Below are 22,436 nucleotides of genomic sequence, written 5' to 3'. Positions count from 1 at the left end.
AGGGACACAGAGAAAATTTAGAAGATGTTACACTCTACACTCAAGTTATCCCAAGTATCCCTAGGCATACACCCATGTGAAAAATACTGCTCGAGGACTGGACTATCAGTTGTAGTTTGCAACAGTATCAGCCATCTACTTAGCATCTTTTCAAGCCACTAAAAGTAATGGAATAGCTGTAGGCTGGCTCTGCAATTGCCTGATTCATATCTTTCACTCTATGAACAAGTGCCCAAGGACAATCAAAACTTCTTATGAGAAGGGTAATGTATCTTGTGTGGACCAGCCTTCAAAATATTGGAGGGAACAGGCAGATTCAAGATTCACCTTTAATCTTTCCATGTCTTGATTTTCGTGCATTCTGCATGGCTTGTTTCTTTTGGTTTTCTGAAATTTCCATGCCTGTAGTTGGGGGTAAATGAAATATATATAGTTAAATACAGCTCAGATACGAGATTGCAGTAATTATTTCAAGCAAAGAACACTTTGTCGTGCAATAATAATGCTTAGTTCAGCAATTCTGCAAACATATAGGGCTGTATTGAGACAAGATGTCTAATAGATTCCTAATCCTCCCGGCAGCACTGATGTTGCTCAGTTGCTATTTGTTTTCAGGAGCCACCCCACTTTCTGCATTCTCTGGAGGATCACCAAAAACAGGAAGTGCTATAAAATAATTTATGCTTGAGTTGGGTTTTGGTGTTCAGAACAACTGGTTTTGGATATTTCCATGTCTAACGCTGCAATCCTAAACAGCATTACACCCTTTTTAGCCCATTAATTTCAATGGAATCAGAAAACTATAACTCTGCTTAAGATTGCACTATAAGCTTTGGACATGGAATGCATATGTATTTACTATATATTTTATTTAGTCTGCTTTATTTTTGGACACTATTGTTGTATTTCATTGGGTAACCAACCCACCTTGAACTTGAGTTGTGTGGGAGCCTAACAGTAGTTTTATGTGCTTAAAAATGCTCCTCATGAATGTAGGTTCAGGGAGAAAATAATTTCTTGTATATGGTTTGGGTGCCCTGACCCGGATAGCCCAGGTGAGCCTGATCTCGTCAGATCTCACAAGTATGCTGGCAGGTGCTGTTTTGGTTTGCATTTTGTATGGATAGAATAGCTGGAGGAAGTACCACTGCATTCATGTGAATTGCTGCAGGAAAACGGTGCCTGTCTATGTAATTATGCAAAATCACGCCATGAAGATGCTGTCATCTGGGAGTTTTGTGCAAAATCGTGTCTTCCTGGAATGATTTCATGCCAGAAGACACTGTCTTCCGAGTGTTTTGTGTGATGTTCTGGCGGCAGGTAAGACGTGTGAAAATGGCCAGATTTCTCTCACATCACCACCAAAACTGCTTAGACCTGGATAGCCCAACCTTGTCAGATATCAGAAACTAAGCAGGATTGCCCCTGCTTAGTATTTGTATGGGAGACCACCAAGGAAGACCAGACAATGTCAAACTACCTGTTAGTCTCTTGCTTTGAAAACCCCGGCAGGGGTCGCCATAAGTCATCTGCGACAAACAAACCCATCACCAAAATAATTTCTTGTATACGGTTTGAGTGCCCTGATCTGGATAGCCCAGGTGAGCCTAATCTTGTCAGAACTCAGAAACCAAGCAGGGTCAGCCTTGGTTAGTACTTGGATGGGAGACCTCCAATAAAGAACAGGGTTGCAGAGGCAGGCAACAGCAAACTCTCTCTGATAGTCTCTTGCCATGAAAACCCCATCAGAGGTTGTCATAAGTCAGCTGTGACTTGAGGGCTCTCTCTACCACCAGGTTTGGGCAGACAAAGGATGAGCCTTCCTGCATAATTAACTACTTATTTATTTGGCTTTCTTCCAGCGCTCGCTTTCTACTACTCCGTTCTCCTATTGGTTAAAGGCAGAGAGCTGAACAGAAAAGCCCTTATTTACACAACTAAACTTTGTATCTGGTAAAGAATCGAAGCAACTTTGAATGCCAGGGAATCTCTCCAAGAGCAAAAATAAGAGAAGCGAGTGTACAATTTCCTTTCCTTATGACTCTTACCCATTTCTTTGTCTTCCTGCACTCGTCTCCTCTCATTTGCACAGGCTTCCAGCCACCTTTTCTTATCCCCCGGCTTTTTTCCACAGAACAGATGAACTTCTTCTGTGGCGCTATTCATGATTTTGAAAGCATTTTTCACATTGACATTGAAGTCCTTGTCTCTGCCATCTTCTACTTCCAGCACTTCTACCTCATCCATGTCAATGCGGCCCTTGTAGTACAGCATGTCCCTTCTCAATAGGTCTTTCTTACAGAACACAAGCTGATGATCAAAGAGAAAGAAAGTCCTCTGCTGGCTCTTGCCTTGCTTGGAGATTTTAGTCAGTTCTCCTGAGTGGATTAATTCTGAGCTTCGACCTAAAATATCTTGCCCCTAAAATTATTTGCAACAAAGAAAAGGTTTAAGGCTTTTTCTTTCAAGATTTTCTACTAGATTATTTAACAGTGATTTTGTACTATTATGGAAACTTTGGTGTTTCTGGACTAAGCCTGTTGGTTGCTATCCAGCCAAGAGCTAAATCCATTGAAATCAATGGACTTATGCACACTTTACTGTGTTTTGCCATTTGCTTTTTTTCTCCTCTTTTCAATCTCCAGTACATGATTAGAGGATAACTCTGTTGCTTTCTAAGAGAATCACGGCAAGAAAGAGGGACTATAAATAGCATTAAAACTAATATAAATAATTCTAAATCAATCAATCAATCAATTTTGTGAAACCCACAAAACATAGGCAATAAAAATTTATTTATTTGCTTCATTTATATCCCACTTTCCTCTCCAATGGGGACCCAAAGTGGCTTACATAATTCTCCTCTCCTCCGTTTTATCCTCACAACAATCCATGAGGTTAGGTTTAGAGTGTGTGACTGGCCCAAGGTAACCCACTGAGCTTCCATGGCAGAATGGGGATTTGAACTTGGTTCTCCAACACTCTAACCACTACACCATCCCTACAAAATTCCAACATAAAAAGAAGGGACCGACGCCCGACTTACCGGGCGAAGGCTTTGCAGCCGGCGGCGCAGAAGAAGGAGCGGCTGCAAGGTCCCGGCCTCTGCTTCCCGGCAGGCCCCTCGGTCTGGGCGGCCAATCGGTTTGAACCTTGGCCGCCCAATCGGGACTGCCGGGGAGCGGCTGCCGGGGGGGCGGGGCCAACCGCCGGACCTGGAGGGCGAGGTTCTCCCTCTGGTCCGGTGGCTCTGCATTTAAGCAGACCCGGCCCCGCCTTCCCGGCAGTCGGCGCCGGGACGCGAACCCCTCCCTCCACTCCCTGTTTCTGCAGTTTATCTGTCACAGCTTTGCGGGTAGCATTGGATCGGATCTCTATCCGGGGGACCAGGGCCACAGCTCTGGTACCCTGTTCAGGGGATTCCCATACGGAATCTTGGGAGTGAGGTGAGTGGCAGACCCGGACGGGGGTTGCGAGGTGCTCACTCCCAGGTGGCAGGCGAATCAGGCAGGGGTATACACCCATCTGATTCCCCCTATAATGTCACTCCTTGGTGCCCCCTCCTTCAGCGGGGGTCCTGAAGGGGGGGAGGGCTCAGTGGCTGGCAGGCGGGCCAGCCTTTGCTTGAGATCCGATCTATATGCTTGCCAACGCTCCTTGTTTGGTTGTTTCTGTTCGCAATAAAGTTGTGGCCTATTTTCCTCCAGCTCTTGTTGTTTGAGTTCTTTGCACGCCGTCCTTCCCACCGGGCTTAAGCATAGGCTGCAATGGATGCTGAATTAGGCATTATCCTACCTTAGGCCCAAGGAAGTTCATCGATCTTAAGAAGCCTTCCTCCTCTTTAAGTTGGACAGGAGGAAAGCTTCAAACTTTGCTCAAGGGAATGGCAGGATACAGGCCACTGTATATGTAAACATAAAACTTCACAGAAAACAATCTCACCTCCCAGCTGACTATGGAGACTTGCCAACGTGCAATCTTGTCTATGCTTTCTAGCCTTCGTTTGCGCTCATTGATCAAGCAGGCTACGTTCTTCATGGCCTCATATGCGGCCTTTATGTTGTTATAGTCACTGCAAAATGAAGGTGTGTGTCAGTCATTTTATCCATTTCACCACTTTCAGAAAAAGCTTTTGTATTTCCCACAGGCATTTGGCTAGCCATGGGTCTTTGGCATTATTCATCAAGAGTGAGCACAGAAATTAAAATAACGCTTTCAATCCACATGTATCCTTTACTTTTACCTCCTCCTTTACCCAGTCACAGTTAAGGCTTACTTTGGAACCAACCTAAAAGCAAAACCTGGTTAGCTATGATTTTAAACCAGAGAGTGAAGCTAACTTACATCAAGTCCTGTTTATTGTTGATTGTGGTTTAACAGAATTTTGGGTACCTGTGGGAGGGGGGAACAGGGCAGCCAAAGTCTAGTCCAAGTAGACATGAGCCTCAAGTATCAAACTCAAGATAATTTCCATCAAGCTTAATGTTCAATCTGATGAAGAGCTCTATTGAATCTGAAAGCCTGCTCACTAACTTGTTTGCAAACTTAAAACACACTGACTAGGGAGTGAGCACTATTGATCTTAGTGGGGCTTACTTCTGAGTAAACACATTCTGGGTTACACATACATCATTTCAGGTAGTTCTAATAAAAAGTATGACAGTATTGGTGCTTTAAAGGCTATACTTGAGGCTCTTACATCCTGTTCTAGCTTTGTCTCTTTTTTATAACTGAGAAATTTAGTGAGCCATTATAAAGAACACAAAAGAACTAACCATCATCATTTTATTTTATTTTTTAAAATAGCATTAAAAGACATAGGGAGAAGGGCGATAGAGTGAGAGAGGAGTCTGTTTCTCCTGTTGCTAATCTGGGATCTTCATGCTGAGCTGAGACTACTGCCCCAACAGCAGTCCTTTTGTATACACAGAGAATACAATTGAACAGCTCAGATGAAGGGAAAATCCCTGGCCTCTTTTCAGCACAAAGCTAAGATAGCTCTTTTCATAGCTGTCTCTGAAACAGCAATGAATAAAAAAAAAAGAAAGTTAGAGAGAATAAAATGGGTAACAAAGCAGCTCCCTCCCCCAAGACAGCTGAACCATGAGAAATGCTCAGGGAAAAAAAATTCTGAAGAGCATTTAATAATTTGAAAAGAAGTGTGTGGCATCAGCAGTATAACATCCTGGGCTGACTGCTCATTAACCACAGCTTTATGGCTGGTTTCATGGGCTCTGATCACATCAGGACACTGTTTTCTCCTCTCATCAAACTAGATTTTGCCTGCGCGACTATTCTTGGAGCTGTCTTTACATACTTAGGAGTCTGCTTGTCTGTACCAGGTGTTTGCTTACTATACAGTCCACACTGGTCTGAAGCTCACGAAGCCAAGGTGTTATCACATTCCTCTCAATGGGCTTTATTACTCAGAAAGCATGCTGGAAGGAGGAATCACCTGTTTGGAAAGGCAGAAGCCTTCCTTGCTGACATACTACATTGTTTCTTGTAGCAAGATTCTGACCTGGGAAATTTTTTGAACAATAATAACCTGTGCGTCTTCTGGGGTGATAACGTCTTACAAGAGGCCCATACTGCCTCAGCTGATTTACCCTTCTGTTTTCAATTCACCACACAACAACAATGCACAAGGGTGGAAACACTACAAATTAAATGCAACTGCTGCCTTTGGCCCAGATGATACTCATACTGGTTGTCTTCTTTCCAGTGTTGTTGCCAGTCTATGTATGAACAGAACACAGCAATCCATATTAGCGTTTGTGGCAACAGGACAAATGGATGGAAGTGATACTGGATTAAGTATCCACAGTGCATGGCTGTGAGTTTGTGAATGTCCCCATGAGGGGGGAAAAAAAGAGCTTGTCCTACCTGTGCTCCTGTGTGGTGTACTTAAGTAATTCTGCAAGCTGTAGAGGGTATTTACAGATTTTCTGCACAGGTGTGAGAAGAAAACCATCAATAGCAATATCAATCATTTGCTGAAGCAAGCGACAAGCCTCGAAGAAGTGGCGGTATTTGCTGTGTTTCATCAGATTGGATAGCTCAATGCAGGCACCAGGATGATTGTTACAATATTCTGAATAGATAGCAAAACCATCTTGCTAAAAGGAAACAACAAAACATTACTTAAAATATCTGTACATGTTTTTAAAGCCAAGCAAAAGCTTTAAAAGGGTGCTCCCTGCACTCCCCTGCCCCCAGCCACTTTGTCTTTTCTGCACAACCCCCCTTGTTGTCAGAAGTGCAAGCAGACCAGGAGATGGAGCTGCTTTCTTTGTCATGATGGGTCCAAGTTGTTTATAACATTTTATCAAAATGAGGGCTCCTTGATAAGCAAGGGGAAGGAAATTCCAAACTCGGCCATAACCAGAAGGGCCAGAGCCATTCAGAGGTGCCACCCAGAAAGAATTCCATGGCAGGACGAAGTTCAGCATGGCCTCAACCAAAGAATTAGGAGGAACTAGGAGAGGAGATGGAGCCTAACCCTAAAAGTTGTACCTGTATGGGCTGTATGTGCTCATGATTTTAAAACTTCCCTGTCTTAGTCCCCCATTTTTTGTTTGATGTTGTTGGACAAAATTTATTCTGGGAATGTTTTTCTCCTTCCATGAGGTTAAAGAAGGTACAAACAAGACAATAAAAAATGGGGCCTTATGTTTGGCCACTGCATCTCCTCAAATAGGAAATGTGTGACAACTTTACTCAATTTCCACACACCCCCTCCATGGCCATACAGTACAGAGGGAAGAGGACAGAAGCTAGGAGCAACAGCTGGAATGGCTAGTTAGGCATCTGCAGGGGTGGGGTGGGGGCTTGACATAATACTTCCCACAGTCTTTATTGGACATATTACGATGGGTTTTTTTTTGTATTGTTCTCTAATTTTGTAATCCTGCTTTATTACTATGTTAATTGTATATAATGTTTCACTGCATTGTTCTCCAATCTTGTAATCTCTGCTTTATTGTTAGTATTCTACTGTATTTTGGGGCAATGGTCTCTTTTTGAGGAGAGGATATTATTTTGTTGGGAGTATGTATTATACTGTTCCTATTACATTGTTTTTAGCTGTGATCTGTCTTGAACCTCAGCAAGAAAGGCAGACTATAAATGAAGTAAGCAAATAAATAATATGTGGGGGTGTATTGACAGGACCTGCATCTTGCCCAGACTCTCAAAGATGGGACAGAAAGGTAAACCAGTGGGGAGTGGTAGCACTCCTGTGGGGCTGCCACTCCACACTGTAGGGATCAAGATGAGTGAATATACACAACACAAATTTATACTATACAATCTGTACCCAGGAGTTTGCAAACGAAAGGATCTCTGGAACAGAAACCAGTCATAAAGGCTTCCCAGTGGATACTGAACACAGCTTATTCTCTTTCTCATACATGCATGGGACTGAAGTCATGTGGGAAACGTGATATCCAGGCAGCAATCAGCTGCAATGCCTGCAACCATGGCCATTCCAAAAAGCACTGCTGCACCGGCAGAAACAACTGCTGGAACTACATCACATGCAATCCTCCCACGCAATCCTTGTGGACTTTAGCATGGTTCATAGTGTGTATGTGAGGGGGAGGGGAAGCTCAGCCATGTGAATGGACCTCAAAGAACTGAAAGTTTAACTGAATTAAGCATTGTTTATTGGAGATGCTTAGAAGGCTAGAAGTAGTAGCAGAAGAATAAATAGTAGCGTTTCCTCCCACCAATCAAGCTCCGGAAACCTTTTATAAAGAATATCAGCCTAGGTACTTGTAACGACATTTCAGATCGTAGACTGATTCTAGCTTTGGAGCTACCATGCTTTATACTCAGTTGTACACATGCATGGATCAAACCAATTTATATGATGTTTATGGTGAAATCAGGGAGACTTTAAAAGATTATACTGAAATTTCATTTTGCAGTGTTGTTGCCCTGCAGCTTTCCTTACTCAGAAGAGCAAGGTTCATGCAAACAAAACAGCATTAACTAGCTTACATGCTGAAGAAAGCAGGATCCTATTTCGCTCAGGTGGGGTTCTTCTTTGTTGTACTGCTTCTCTAGATCTTTCAAGAATTTTCTTTGGAATTTGTAAATATCTTCAATGTTTCCAAAAATGGTGAGGAGTTGGGCTGCAGTGAACATCCCTGTATGTTTGCGACACTGACGAATGTACCCCTAAAAATGATACAGCAGGATTCTTAGCCTCTTTGAGAGCAGAAAATAAGTTCTGTTCTGCACGATGTCACTGTGTGGCTATACAATATATGAAAGTCCCGCCCTAAAAGTACAATACCTCCCCCTTCCATGGGTACAAAACTAATACTTTTTTTTTTTTGCAAAATTGTCCGTATTTAATTTTGTATCTAATCCTATCATCCCTCCCTCCCCAATCCTGCCCTCAAAAAATTTCAGTAAAAACACATTTGAAAACTGAGTCCATATTTAACTTTACAGATATAAATGTGCATATCTTCTTATTCTTCTGACTTACCGAATACCATTTCGTCAAGAAACACATCTATTATCCTAACAAATGTTACTTCTCCCATACATATTTGCTCAGTTTTCATCTCTGCTATGGCTGGATGCACAGCACCCCCAGTGGTAGGAAGAGTCACTGCAGGCACAGTTGCAAAGCTGTGACCCAGGCTGCTGCTGCTGCTGACCTCAAGCCCTGAACAGATGACCTATTTGCACATTGATGAACCGCATGGACAAGGATATTGGGCACGAGGGTGCTGGCCTCACCGCCATTGCCACAAAATTGCTGAGTCATTTGCACATGCAAACACGCAGAGGAAGTGTCTGTACAAAGCTCCTTCCTTGAGGTTATTGATGTTTGGAAAGAAGCATTACGATCTTTGGAGGAAGTCTATGGGCAGACATTTCTTCTGTGCATTCACACGTTGCAGATGACTCAGTGAGCATGCAGAGGTGGGGCCAGCATGCTTCGGCCTGCTCTCCCTTCTTACACAGTCAGTTAATATGCGGGTAAACTGTGCAGGGCTTCAGTGAACAGGTTACATTAATATAGCAGCAGCGGACAGCAAAAGTCTGTGGCAGCTGCCTGCTAAATGGGCTCTCAGGGAGCCCCGGTTCTGAGTCAAAACATTGCCCGATGTATGTTACATCATTGCTTAAGAATTCTCATGAAACTATTATCCCCCAGCAGGACCTCGGCTGGCTCCCAGGGTGATCCTAGCCCCTGGGATTTTGAAGCCATAGTCCCCCACCCCTTACACACACTTCTAGGCAGCCCTGTTGACTGCTATTGAGCTGCTTTACAATTCCCAGGCAGAGGAAACCTAGTACTAGAGTGATGGGATTCATACCTCCTTACAGCCTCGTTTTCTGCCTGGGGAAATGCAGCCATGCTATAAGCAGCTAAGATAAAACATGAGTTTCCCCTTCATAACACAGATAATTTTCCCCTGGCCTTCAGAGTTCATTATTACCTCATAGCTTACCTCACAGATGTCTTTGAGGTGTTTGATATAGATCCGCTCTGTGTTCATTATTTCCTGAATAACATTTGTTCTCATCTGATCCTTGTTTTCGGCAATTTTTTGGCGGTGTTTCCCAGGATCTGCATTTTGTTCCTCATCCTGAAGGCTACTGCAGTTTTCTGCAAGTTCTTCCTGATTGACTCGCAGCTGGATTCATCACAAGAGAAAAACAACTAAATAGAAGCATCGCTACAGCACAAACCCAAACTGTGCAATTATTGGGCCGTGTGTCAACATAAAACATTTTTTAAAATAGAATATGCTCATTAAGGTCAATGCAGCTCTCTTAAATTTAAGGTACTTTTTGTCTATCATCTTTCACCAGTGAATGAAAACTTTTTTATTTTCTTTTGTCTGGCGTTCTTCCATTGATTCTTACTGATCCTTTCTCCCATTCATGTGTTTATTTGCTTATGTGTTCTGTTCTGTTTTTAATTGTTTAATTGTGTGTGTGTGTGTTTAATCTTGTTTTAAGGTTTTTATTGTTCACTGCCTTGGATGGAATGGCAGCTTAAACTTTTTTTAAAAATAAATACATTTCCATCCTGCCTTAAAGTTTAAAAATTTCAAAGTCGCTAACAAACGAATGATCAAATAAAATCAATTATAAAAAAACAGCAGAAACATTGATTAGCAGAAGAATTCAATCACTCAAACTTTGAGAGAATAAAATCACTGTCACCTGGGGCATAAAAGCCTAAGACTGATGTTAAACAAGTGTATCTGTAGACAATAGTACATAGCCAACGTGCCATCACAGAAAGGCCCTGTCTACAACTGGCACCACCTAGCCTCTAAAGACGAAGGGCCTAAGAAGATTACTTCAAGGGATGGGCAGGTTCACATGAGACCACATGTTATGGTCTAGATCTGAAGCACTGCAGTTCTGTTTGTCAAGCGCAAGACCCCATGCCACTTGGTAAGCATGCTTTGAAAAAAGTCAGAAATGTACTGGACATGCTACTTCAGATGTCTATCTGAAGTAGATCTTCAGAGCCGAGCACATGGCTACAGCTACACAAAGTGAAGCCTACTGAAAACCACTCAACCAAACAAAGACTGAACTCACCCTTCAGCCTAAGGAAATTTCCTTCAATTTAAACCATTCTTCCTCCAATGGAAGAGCCACTTACGTCAGGGGAAAGTTGCTCGGGCTGGAGGAACTTCCAGCCCATAAGGTAGGTGATATATAGCTATGTTCAACCTTGAAAACAATTCACAAAAATCACTAGCCTGCTTTAAAAAATTGGCTTTGTGCTGCCCACAGATGCCTATACAGCTATTTATATGAAAGCAACAATCAGTTATTGTAACACTCCCTCCTTGTCTACCTGGAGGACATTTCTGTGCATTGTTGGCAACTAGGTGAGAGGCTACTTATAAGCCTGCTGTGTTCAGCTTTGTTGCAGTTTCACAGTAAACGGTTCTTAACAGGGCTTCCTAAAACAACGTTGTTATGTAAATCCTAGGTGGAAAAGTTCTCATGTCATTAACCATTCTGAGAGCCCTTGTTAAGCTATTCTTTAAGTTCCTCTTATGCACCGTACAGTCATCTCTGAGCAAATAGATTGGCTTGGACTCATGTTGTTCAATATAAGAGCTGACGTGGTTTAAATCATTGCCACTTTCTTTTAAAAAGTGAGCATTAGAAGACCACTTTGAAATGGACAAGATCAAGTAAGTGAACTGAAAGAGCAGTCTCCAATTAATATCAATGCAGCTTCTATAAGAAACCTTTTAACGTTTATACTGATCATTTAGCCTCTTGGTAGACTTTTAAAGCAGTTCATTATCTATGCTTCATGTTTTAAAAAAAATAGCCCCAAGGAGCAGCAATTTGGACTGTAAAGCAGCCTGGAAGTTCATCTGGCACATAGGAAACGATGTTGCCCATTCTGAAACATGAAGGGGGTTTGGGGGTAAGGCAAAGGTCAGCTTCGGATTCTGCACCATCTAGACAGCTCTCTGCTTTAGTTGTGGTCGTTGTAAGTGGAGTGCAGTGTATAAAGTGGTAACAGTGCCTGTTACCCTATGGTTTCTTTGCATTTACCATATAATTTGTAACGAGAATTGAGCGATGATTCTCATGGCAAAAATTGGGCAACAGGTTTTGTTCAGGAAGTGCAATTCCAATCTGAAACTACTGACTCATTACCCATTTTTGTGCCTTACCCACCTATTCCCCTTTTTGTTACAGAAAGAGAAGCATGACACAGCCTCAAAATTAACGAAGCCAGACAGATCTTGATCCTGTGCCTGTTTATCTGGAAGTATCCCCTGCTAAATTCAGTGGTACAGTATTCACAGGACTGCAGTTTTATTATGCTTAAGAATGTGCCATCCAACACAGCATTCCACTGGTTCACAGGAATGACAAAACTTAGAAGAAGGGGAGGGGTAGTAAAGGGTGCAGGTTTAAACTGACTAGCTATAACTAGCTAAAATTGAATTCCTCTGTGATACTGGGGAAGTTAATTAATTTTCTCATAATTTAATCAAACTAAAATGTTAGCCTAAGGATAAAAGTCCTGCACTGAGGTCCTCGGAGGAAGAGAACAATAAAAATAAAATCAATAAATACATGCCATCCTTTATAGTGTCCTTATCAGTTCTCTCAGCGGCTACATTTTTAATGTTACAGTGCAAAAACATACACAAGCAATTTTTTAAAAACAAAACCAACAAAAATAACAATACAGGGTAGTATTTTTTAATTTAACCTTAATGCATCCCCAGGGATGAATACCTAACCATTGTGGGAGCCACTCCTGAGAAGCAGGGAACCTTGTCCTATAGACACAAACAGGTGATGCAAAGATTTTCTGCATTCTCTTTACTCCCTGAAGGGAGAGGAACAAATAAGGAAAATGCTACGAGTGGCTTTCCCATTCCACTCTTTATTGGGTTTGTTTTCCACCACAAAAAAACCTTAGTTGCATTGCAAATTGTAATGTGGAGGAGGGGACCAAATATAACAGAGAACCTTGCACGTAGCTCATCTGCTTGGTTCCTTTGAGGCGACCTATATTTGTGCACTTTGCATAGAAAGAGCTACCATATAACCTGAAAATGCAAGGAATAGGGAAGCAGGATATTCTGGACAGTGACAATTCTAGCAGGCTTAATTTCTTTTAGTTAAAAATAGGAACTCGTGGAATGATACATGTTTCACTACAATCCTGATATCCCAGTGAAAATGAAAGAAAGTACTGTTCAGCTTTGAGCAATGTACCAGCCATGCAAGGCCACCTAATTGCGTAAAAGGCAGAGATCTTGCCTGACTCACCCTGACAAAGCTTGCTGGAAACCAGGCTTCCTTGTCTTCACTTCTTCCCCACCACCAATCCTTGTTGGACGCTTCAAGGACTTGAATGACATCCCCAGCTTTGAAGGCTAGCTCCTGATCGTCCATGGTCACATGATCCCAGAGTGCCTCTGCATAGACCATGCTCCCATCACTTATCAGCTGCAACAAAAACATTTTGTGAAGGGCAAAGACTCTACAGGGAGTGCCAAACACTGACGGGAGAAGTGGTTCATCTGCGGATGTAATGCAGGTGCCACAACAGAAATACAGAGCCAGTTTGCTTCGCATCTTGATGGAACCCATGGAATATTCTGCTGTGACATGGTAATCAATGAATTAAATAATCAGTATGTTTTCAGCAACAAAAAAATGGACTGTGGATCAATGGTTCTCCTTCTATAAAACTTAAATGGGGGATTATCCAGTTAGCTGGAGGGATTCGTGCAAAGGTTATCTTCTCATTACCTCATTAATGGCTAGCTGTTCCCCTCCAGGCTGCAAGTACCTAGGGCTCGCTCGGCAGAGCTCCTCGTAGCTGTAATCTTCCTCACTACCATTGTCATCCACTAAGGCAGAAGATTCAGTACCACCATCTGCAGTGCCTGGCACAAAAGTGAAATATGGAGCAATTAAATATATTCAAAGCCTGCCTGCTTATAAGTAACACGAATTTAATCATAACACTTGTTATTGAAAAAACAACCGGAATACATTCTTCTTTTTCTAGAAAAACCCCACTTAGAAAAACATGGAGCCCTTATTCTCAGCTTCTAGGATCATGAGAGATTTGAACCTAGAATAAAAGCTAATGTACACTTTATACCGAATGAGCTGGGAGGATTCTGGACTGTATTTTTGAATGCTCCACCACAAAGAAAAGTTCCTTGCATGAAGTAAAAAGGGACCTTTCTACCAGTGCAATCTTAAGCAGAGTTACAACTTTCTAAGTCCACTGAAATCAATGGATTATAAATCTCTCTCACACACTGGTTTTCTATGAACATGAAATAAGGCCTTTTAAGAGGTAGCACCAGGGCCTTAGAATGACTTCCTTCCAATGACTGAGCCTTTGGCTCAGTCACTGCTTACCTCCTGTCACACAGTGAGAACATGACTGTTTAAGAGAAGAGATGGAAACTAAGTAATGGCCAGAGATACTGTTGGTTATTGATTGGGCTACTGTGATTCTTCTTTAACAGTGATTTCTTTTCATCATTTGCTTCTAGTTTTGCCTTGTTCTTATCACCAAAAAGGTGGGACATAATCAGTTTAAACAATAAATAGAAATGTTTTACATGGGGGGGGGGAATTAAAATATGACCACCACCCCCACTTGCATCTCTGATTTGGTACAGCCCAGAATTCTACCTCCTTTGTCTACAACTTCAGTTTGTATAATTTTTTTATTGAAAAGTTTTTTTAGCATGTCTTTGCACCATATGTGGCTCTTGAAGCAGCTTACAAAATCCATCCCAAACCACAACATATATATACACATTGAGCTGGGTATTGTGTAATAATATAATACGAACAGATCGGCTCTCTGATTAGACCAAAAACTCTTTTAATCTTCAGAGTGCTGGCGGACTCACCCCTTTCCCCTGACACTGATACATAAAAGGAAACTCTTGCTGCACAGAATTCAGCCTTTGTACAACCTTACATAGTCATCTACAGTACAAGCTCTTTAGCTTTTTTATTGTTAAGTTTTGTGACCATCTTTCCTACCCCAGGTATACAACATTTATAATATAAAAATGGTGTATAATGTACAATATTCAGAATATAAAACTACTGCAATTTAAATATCACAAAACATTAAAAATAGAAAAATGTAAGTAAACCTAAAAAAATTTGCGACAAGTAAAATTACTGGTTGTTATATTCACAGACAGCTGCAATGAAACATCAAAAGCTCAAATCTTCACCCTCATCACTCCCATCTGGGTACAGGATAGAACTAGAACAGAAAGTAGGGCCTGGGTTGGGGAGGAATGAAAAGGCAAAAGCACTCCTTCATTAAAAACAACAACAACATTCGATTTATATACCTCTAAGTGCAATCCTAAACAGAGTTACACCCTTCTAAGTCAATTGAAATCAATGCGTTTAGCAGGCTGTAACTCTGGTGAGCACGGCACTGTAGGATGCCAATCATCTGTATGTAGCCAATCACTTAAATATTGAACACAATGTTGGCGGAACAGTTAAGAAGCTGTGGAAGAAAGTAGGCCAGGAAGACTGATCAGTACAAAATAGGCAACTATGTATGTTTGTTATTTTAGAGAACAAATCTAGAAGAGGAACTAATTCATGCAGGGGGCAAAGAAGATGGCACACTTCCAAACAGGCAGCTGCCATCGAGGTGTGTGAAAACATGCCTTTTAAGACAAACAGTGTTGGCTTGAGCCTTGGGAGTCTTGGAGCAACAATCCTAATAGAAAGGACAGTGGTTAGTCCCAGAGAGGAAACACATAGGCATGCCAAATGCAGAGAGGGAGATAAACTGAGACAATTTTAAATATCATAAAACCAAACCAGAAAAGTCGATTAAATAATATTCATGGTAAAGAAAAAGAAAGAAAGAAAGACATTTTCTAAAAAGCCAAGCAAATTAAACCTTGTAAAATGATTTCTGAAAAAGATGCATCAAAATGATGCTGGGAAGTTTCACATCTAGCTCTGGGACAGAAAGAAGAAGCTACTACCCCATGGATCCAATTAAAGTCAAAATTCTGCTATTAAGTCCCATTAAGTAAACTGTTTCTGTCACTAATAGATATGGATTACATATTTCATATAAAGAAGAGAGTTTGAATGGCTTCAAAACTGGATGCTCTAACCTTTCTTCAGGGGCAGGGAGAGGGCAAACTGCGCTTTTTTGGATCACAGTTAATAGCAATCATAGTTTGCTGTATGCTGGGGCTGCTTGGGATGTTGACTGAAAAGTAGGAAGGCTCCTTGCTATACACTTGTACAATACAGGTACCACAATGTGCCCCAGGCAACTGCTGGGGCAACAAGCAAGGCTTGTGGGTCTGGCTATGCCACAGAATCAGGCAGCACAGAAACTGATTGGCTCCCCAGCTCAGTAGACTTAGAGGCAAAATCACATCAACGGATGGAGGTGAGTTTAGTATAGACTGTTGTACTGATCATTCTTTGGACTTGCTAAAAGGTTGAACTCTAAATTCTCTTGATGACATAACGATAGAGTACCCCAAACACTTGTTATATAACTGCTAGTCTAGGATACCTAACTTTTCCAAACCTCTTCTTGTAAACCATGCTGATTTTTTTAAAAAAGCTGAATACATATCTTGTGGATTTTGTTCTTTGGAAGTGTAAAACTGCCTTTATGTGCAGTCATCTGAGGCTAACAATAAATCTTTAATTCCAAATTTTGTTTAAACCTGCATGATCTTGTTTCTAGTTGTAGTCTTACAAAAGCTGAAATATTCCCAAAATACAGGAATCATAAACAAAGTGAAAGCTAATGAATTGATAAAAATGCATGCTTTTTATACATAGCAGTCATGCTGGAAAATCACTTTCATGAAGATCTGTAAATAGCTCCCAGCCTAAAAGTACATGGGGAATATTTGCATGCTGTGACTCAGTTTTACAGCCGTGTTAAATCATGAATTCTGATACACAAATATACCAGAACAAATACCTATTTGCAATAATAAATGTGGGGCTCAGTCCTCTTTTGCAGAGCATCAGCTTAAATTCTGCATAGCCAGTTTGCTGTCTCTTGCTGTCTGTAGCCATTTCTCTATTGTTTACTGCCTGGAGAAAACAGGCAGGCATGAATGGGCAATCTTTATCTCTCTAATGGAATGTTCAGACTAGAAGAAAAACCTGCATTTTTGGTCATTCCATGGACTGGTCTAGCTGCTCACCTAGCTAGCACAAACATTATTTTATACTTGAGTCAATCCCTGCAATTGTAACAGAGTTTAAAACATAAATGTCACACAGAATAAACGGAGCTTATCTCCTACTCACATACCTATCTGAAGGCTCTCCAGGCTCCAAAACCGGGCCATTTCCCTTCTGGCTACCATCCTGCCATCCAAAAAAACCCCATACACACAGCAGAGCTTGGTTCTTAACAGGTAATGCTTAATCCTTCAAAAAAAATACACATCAAGACCCAAGGACGCTGCAAGCTACTGGAAATGCTGAAAACAGCTTATTCATCGCTTTGAGCGCCCGTTTGTGCATTTCAGGCCAGAGTCTACTTCGAAACTGACAGCTCACTCCCTGGATCCGTGAAGCTGTGAGTTTAGTGCCTTCAGTGACATCATGGGGTACCCTTAGGGAGGAAGTTACAGAAAAGGAAACACACACACACAAGCATGAATGCAGTGCTCAGCTACATAATGCATGCAGAGCCTTGCAGCACTTATCATGCCTTAAATGCTTACAACACAGATTTGATTTTAGTCGAGAGAAGCACAGTATGAAATAAGACTTGCTGGACACTATGAAAAGTCTCTCTTTTTGTCTCAGGCCACAGGAAAGGACTCCGTCAGGCTAGCTGCAGTATTCTCCCCACCATATGAAAAAGCTTGCCACCCACAGCAAGCTCTCCAGCTAAGACATTACTTCATACTGTAACTGTTCAATTTACGACTTAATAAATGCAAAAGAATATCTCACTCCTAAATAGAAATACCTGTTTAGACTAGCAGGATTTGAGTCCAGTGACACCTTAGAGACCAACAAGATTTTCAGAGTGCAAACTTTCTAGAATCAAAGCTCCCTTCTTCAGAAAATCTTATTGGTCTCTAAGGTGTCACTGGACTCAAACCCTGCTGTTCTACTGCAGATCCACATGGCTACTCATCTAACTAACCTATTTAGACTGTGTATTGAGTGTGGAGTGATGGAAGCCATTACTCCCTTAATGTAAGGGTAACTCTATCCCCAATCCAGGTGGAGACAGAAGGCATCTTAGAGCTAAGCTACAAGAGACGGATTACACAAAGAAGAGCACATAAAGGAAATTGCAATGTTAGCTGGTAAGCTGAGTTTTAAAACAGATTGGAAGGCTTTGTCAATTTCCTCTCTCCAGATCACTGCTCAGAAGATATGTTTATTTCTTCTTCACCTCTTAGAAGGGGAGGTGAAATTGACAGAGCCTTAGGAGGCAAAGAGGAAATTAACAAGCCCTCTGAGCAGGATCTCCCTGGCTCTGTAGATAGGAGAAATTGACAAAGCCTTCCAATCTCTTTTAAAACTCAGCTTCCCGGCTAACATTGCAACTCCCTTCACATGCTCCTCCTCCTGTAATTCATCTCTTGTTGCTTGGCTCTTAGATAAGAGGGCATGGGAGTAGACTTGATACAGAGTAAGAGAAAGCCTGTTTGCTCCTTTTTAAAAACAGTTTAAAACCCAGAAGAAGTTGCCTCCGTTGCAGGATAGGAGAAAGCAAAGGATTTCCCCACCTTGAGCCACAAGGAAAGGTGAGATGTATATATTTTAATACATAGTACATAAATAATGACACAGCAATTATTTCAAAATGATTGTGCACTAGAGTGGAAGAGTAGGTATTGTGCTTCAAAATTATTTGCAAAACTGGTGAAGGGTGTGGCATATTATTTGACTTGAGCGATTACTTCAACAGCTGGAATATTTGATGCCATTGCTGGCCAGTCAGCCTCCACAACATCTGAATACATAGCAGCTAACTCAGCCTCCAACAACTTACTTAAAGAAGGAATTCACTTTTTGCAGTTTCAGCTTGAAGCGCATTCAAGAGTCATTCTGAGCAAAGATTACAGCAGAATGGAAAGTGGGTTGGATATCTAGTGTGTTTATTGTGGGGAAAAGAGCACTCTACAAACCACACCAAAATAATTAATTTGCACACAGCCATAGGAACTGGAACCGTTTCTGTATCCTGTTTACTGACACCTTTGTTGTTGCACTTTGCTCAGAAGGGCACTTCTCAGAGCACAGCCTATGTGTAGAATGCAAGGGGAGAATTAAAAGCAGCTAAGGATTAGGGAGATAGCACATTCAAACATGCAATTTTCCCATAGCCCAGTGAAAACACCATGTCTGAGATCCTGTTAAATGTGAAATGTTTTTATGAGGAGCTGTTCTCCAGTACAGGGCATTTCCTTTCCTAGGTGTAGCAGCACCAATTCCATAAGGCACAAACAAGATCAGTTTCCTTTTTGAATGCTTATTGTCATACATAAGTTTGGACTCATATATAGCTTATATATTTGTATGTTTTGGGCACTGCCTGCATTTGGATCATCATCCTTTTAAAACTACTTTCTCCCCACCCCCATCTCCAATTCAATTAATTCAAACTGGAAGTGCCCTATTTCTATGACCTGCAAAAATTGGACCTGTTTCTTTTCAGAAAAGAAACAATGCTATTTAGTTATGCTGGTTCTATAATAGGAGCATTTCCTCCCTTCCATTACTGACTTGCCTTGAGGGTGCTGCTGCTACTGCAGCAACAAGCTAACAGTATCAAAGCACCCATAGAAATCACGTGGCTTCCTAAGTGCTACTGGCTTGAACGGAAAATGAGAAGCCAGACAACGTTACAAGGCAATCTCCACACTTCTCACTTTTCTTAATCTTTGCTTCTTTATTCTTTGAAGGCAGCTGTACAATTGTGAAGAAAATACCATCTATCCTTCTGCACCAGGAATCTGCTTAGCATGTAGAAGGTCCCAAGGTTCCATCTCTGGCACCTGCAGTTAAAGGTATCAGGGAGTAGCTGATGTAAACACCATGACTGGAACCCTGGAAAGCTGCTGTCAGTCTAAGTAGACAATACTGACCTTAACAGACTCATGGTCTGATTCAGTAGAAGGCAGCTGTGTGTGTGTTCATGTGAGCCCGCATCTCCTTAATCAGACACACTAATCACCATGCCACCAGTATGCTTAGAGCTCTCAATGTGTGTGTGTGTTTTCTCCCCTAAAAAGTAGCTGTATGGGGGAATGGCATGGGTTAACCCCTCCTCCTGGCCTTGTTCTAAATTGAGGAACCCCCCCCCCCACACACACACAATCTTGTGGTCTGCTCCCAACCCCTATACCACAATTTAATGTCAGCCTAAATTGGTTAGAGCTCAGAGCCCACAAGGTGGATGGAGGAAGATATTCTGGATGGGGGAAAAATATTTATTTATTCCCCGCATCCTCCCCCTCCCCCCCCCCCCCCCGATTTCTGAGCAAAAGAACTAGTCTGCTGGGAACCAGCATGTTTTGTGTAAGTACTTGATCATCTTCCAACTTTATATATGCAAATCAAAGCAGGATTGTTTTCCAGTGAGTAACACAGTGAGAATGTTCTCAATGAAGATTCCTAAAGCAAAGAGTACATTTTGGTTTCCAAGCCAATATTAATGAAAAATTAGTAGCTACTGATGCTCTCAAGTATCTGAGAAAATGGATGGCATTTAACCAGAGAACATCTTCTGCTAAATGATTCATAAGTAGGCATTGAGGAAAACATGGTAAGCCAATATTAATATACAACTAGGGGGGTGGAAATGCAAGAGAACGCTAATATATTAAAAACAAGATATATTTCTGACAATACCATTCCTAAGCAGGTGCTTAGAAGATGTAACTAAGAGTGTAATCCTAAGCAATACTTCTAAACCACTGACTTCAGTGAACTTAGAAGAGTACAAGAAGGGGATCTGCAGGGCCTTGCAGGGGCATCTCATTCTCCTCCCACACTATTGTCTTTTTTGTTCTCTGAAACCCCCCATTGCCTCTCTCTTTTCCTTCCTCCTCTCCTTATCAACCCCAGTCAATCTACCTTTACCTGCCCCTCTATTTTCAGCTTTCCCTCCTTCTCTCTCCCTGGGAAAAGTCTGGCCCAGCAGCATGGTAGGAAACCTGCAAGGACTTACAGGGGAAGGAGCCCCTCATTGCCCCCTGTATCCAGTTTGATGTAGTGGTTAAGAGTGGCAGGACTCTAATCTAATCTGGAGAACCGGGTTTGATTCCCCACTCCTCCTCTTGAAGCCAGCTGGGTGACTTTGGGTCAGTCACAGCTTCTCAGAGCTCTCATCTCACAGGGTGATTGTCATGAGGATAATAACATACTTCGTAAACTGCTTTGAGTGGACATGAAGTTGTCCTGAAGGGCAGTATATAAATCAAATGTTATTTATTATTATCATCCCCTTCCCCATACTATTTCTTCTTTCCCTCATCCTGGTGGCCCCCATCCTCACCTTCCCCTTCTTCCTTCTCTCCTTTTCACCTAACAACTAACCAACCTTTTATCACCCCCTCACTATCTTCAGCTATATTTATTATTTATTTACTTAATTTATGCCCCAACATTCTCTACAACAGGAATTCAAAGCAGCTTACATTGTTCTTCTCTCCTCTGTTTTATCGTGACCAACTCTGTTAAGTAAGTTAGGCTTACAATGTGTGACTGGCTCAAGGTCACCATGGCAAAGTGGGGATTTGAATCTGGGTTTCCCAGATCCTAATCCAACACTCTAACCACTACGCCACACTAGTTTTTGTGGGAGGGCTGCTGTTGAACAGTTGTAAGCGTCTGGACTTGGTTGACTCATGCAAGTCACGTGGTATCAAGTCCCACCACGGTTGCTCCTAGGCTTGGCCCCGATGAGTATTCCCTCAAAGGCCAAAACAGGCCTAGAAAGACTCTGCCCCTCCCCCGCCTTTTACTGACAGAAAGCAAGGTTTGAAGGCTGGCAATACTGTTGTAGTTGCCTAGCAACAGCCACCGAGGGCATTGATTTCTTAAAGGTACCAGATTTTTTTCCGGCAAATCTGGTGCTTTCTCCATGTTTGTAGAAATATCTGTCTTGTCTGTCCATGTCCCCAATATCTGGATATAAGTATTTGCAGATAGGGCCATGATGAAGATATATTGATAACTGTAATTAAGTCTGCAATGTTAACGCCTCCCCCCACCCCCGGCTAATATTTAGTGTTGTAGTATGATTAAATGGCAGGAGACAAGTAAGCAGGAGAAATCAGACTAAAATGGACTAATTTTGTATGCCACAAGTACACAAAAGAAATGCAATGTAACTGTAGCAGGAAATAGATCCTGAGGAGTTAGCCGTGTTAGTCTGTAGTAGCAAAATCAAAAAGAGTCCAGTAGCACCTTTAAGACTAACCAATTTTATTATAGCATAAGCTTTCGAGAATCAAGTTCTCTTCATCAGATGCCTGATCAAAACATCAGGCATCTGATGAAGAGAACTTGATTCTCGAAAGCTTATGCTATAATAAAATTGGTTAGTCTTAAAGGTGCTACTGGACTCTTTTTGATTTTGTAGCAGGAAAGGCAGCTACCAAGAAAGGCTATTGCACTCCAAGATTTACAAATTATGTTTCTTCTACTACCATGTGCAGTCAACACAGAGCACTTTAAATGAACAACTTTTTCATATTTTATTCCCTTGTTTGCCCTTGCATTATAAAGGTAGGATGCTATTCTGATTTTACAGACAGAGAACGTAAGCTGAGAGATGCTTCTAAGATCAGCCAATGTGCTGATGGCTGAGTAACAAATGTAGGATTCCTAGACCTCAGTCTACATTATCTGCCCCAATTATCTTTTAATACAATGTA

The 22,436-nt window shown here is 41.7% G+C and overlaps 1 protein-coding gene across 1 annotated transcript in view; it reads right to left on the bottom strand.

Moving 5' to 3' along the window:
* The window catches only part of SPATA13 (spermatogenesis associated 13), a 54,741-nt gene that overhangs the window by 5,441 nt on the left and 26,864 nt on the right, over window positions 1-22,436 (bottom strand). The window contains exons 5-12 of the mRNA XM_054973524.1: window positions 13,288-13,424; window positions 12,802-12,981; window positions 9,477-9,662; window positions 8,005-8,184; window positions 5,887-6,119; window positions 3,943-4,072; window positions 2,049-2,421; window positions 328-402 (exon numbers count right to left, since the gene is read on the bottom strand). Coding sequence (XP_054829499.1) covers window positions 328-402; window positions 2,049-2,421; window positions 3,943-4,072; window positions 5,887-6,119; window positions 8,005-8,184; window positions 9,477-9,662; window positions 12,802-12,981; window positions 13,288-13,424 — 1,494 coding nt within the window. The remainder of the gene's footprint in view (window positions 1-327; window positions 403-2,048; window positions 2,422-3,942; window positions 4,073-5,886; window positions 6,120-8,004; window positions 8,185-9,476; window positions 9,663-12,801; window positions 12,982-13,287; window positions 13,425-22,436) is intronic.

Source organism: Eublepharis macularius, chromosome 3 (assembly GCF_028583425.1).
Source record: "Eublepharis macularius isolate TG4126 chromosome 3, MPM_Emac_v1.0, whole genome shotgun sequence".
NCBI lineage: Eukaryota > Metazoa > Chordata > Lepidosauria > Squamata > Eublepharidae > Eublepharis > Eublepharis macularius.
Note: the sequence above shows the minus strand (reverse complement) of the source record. Positions and strands in the feature narration are given on the sequence as shown.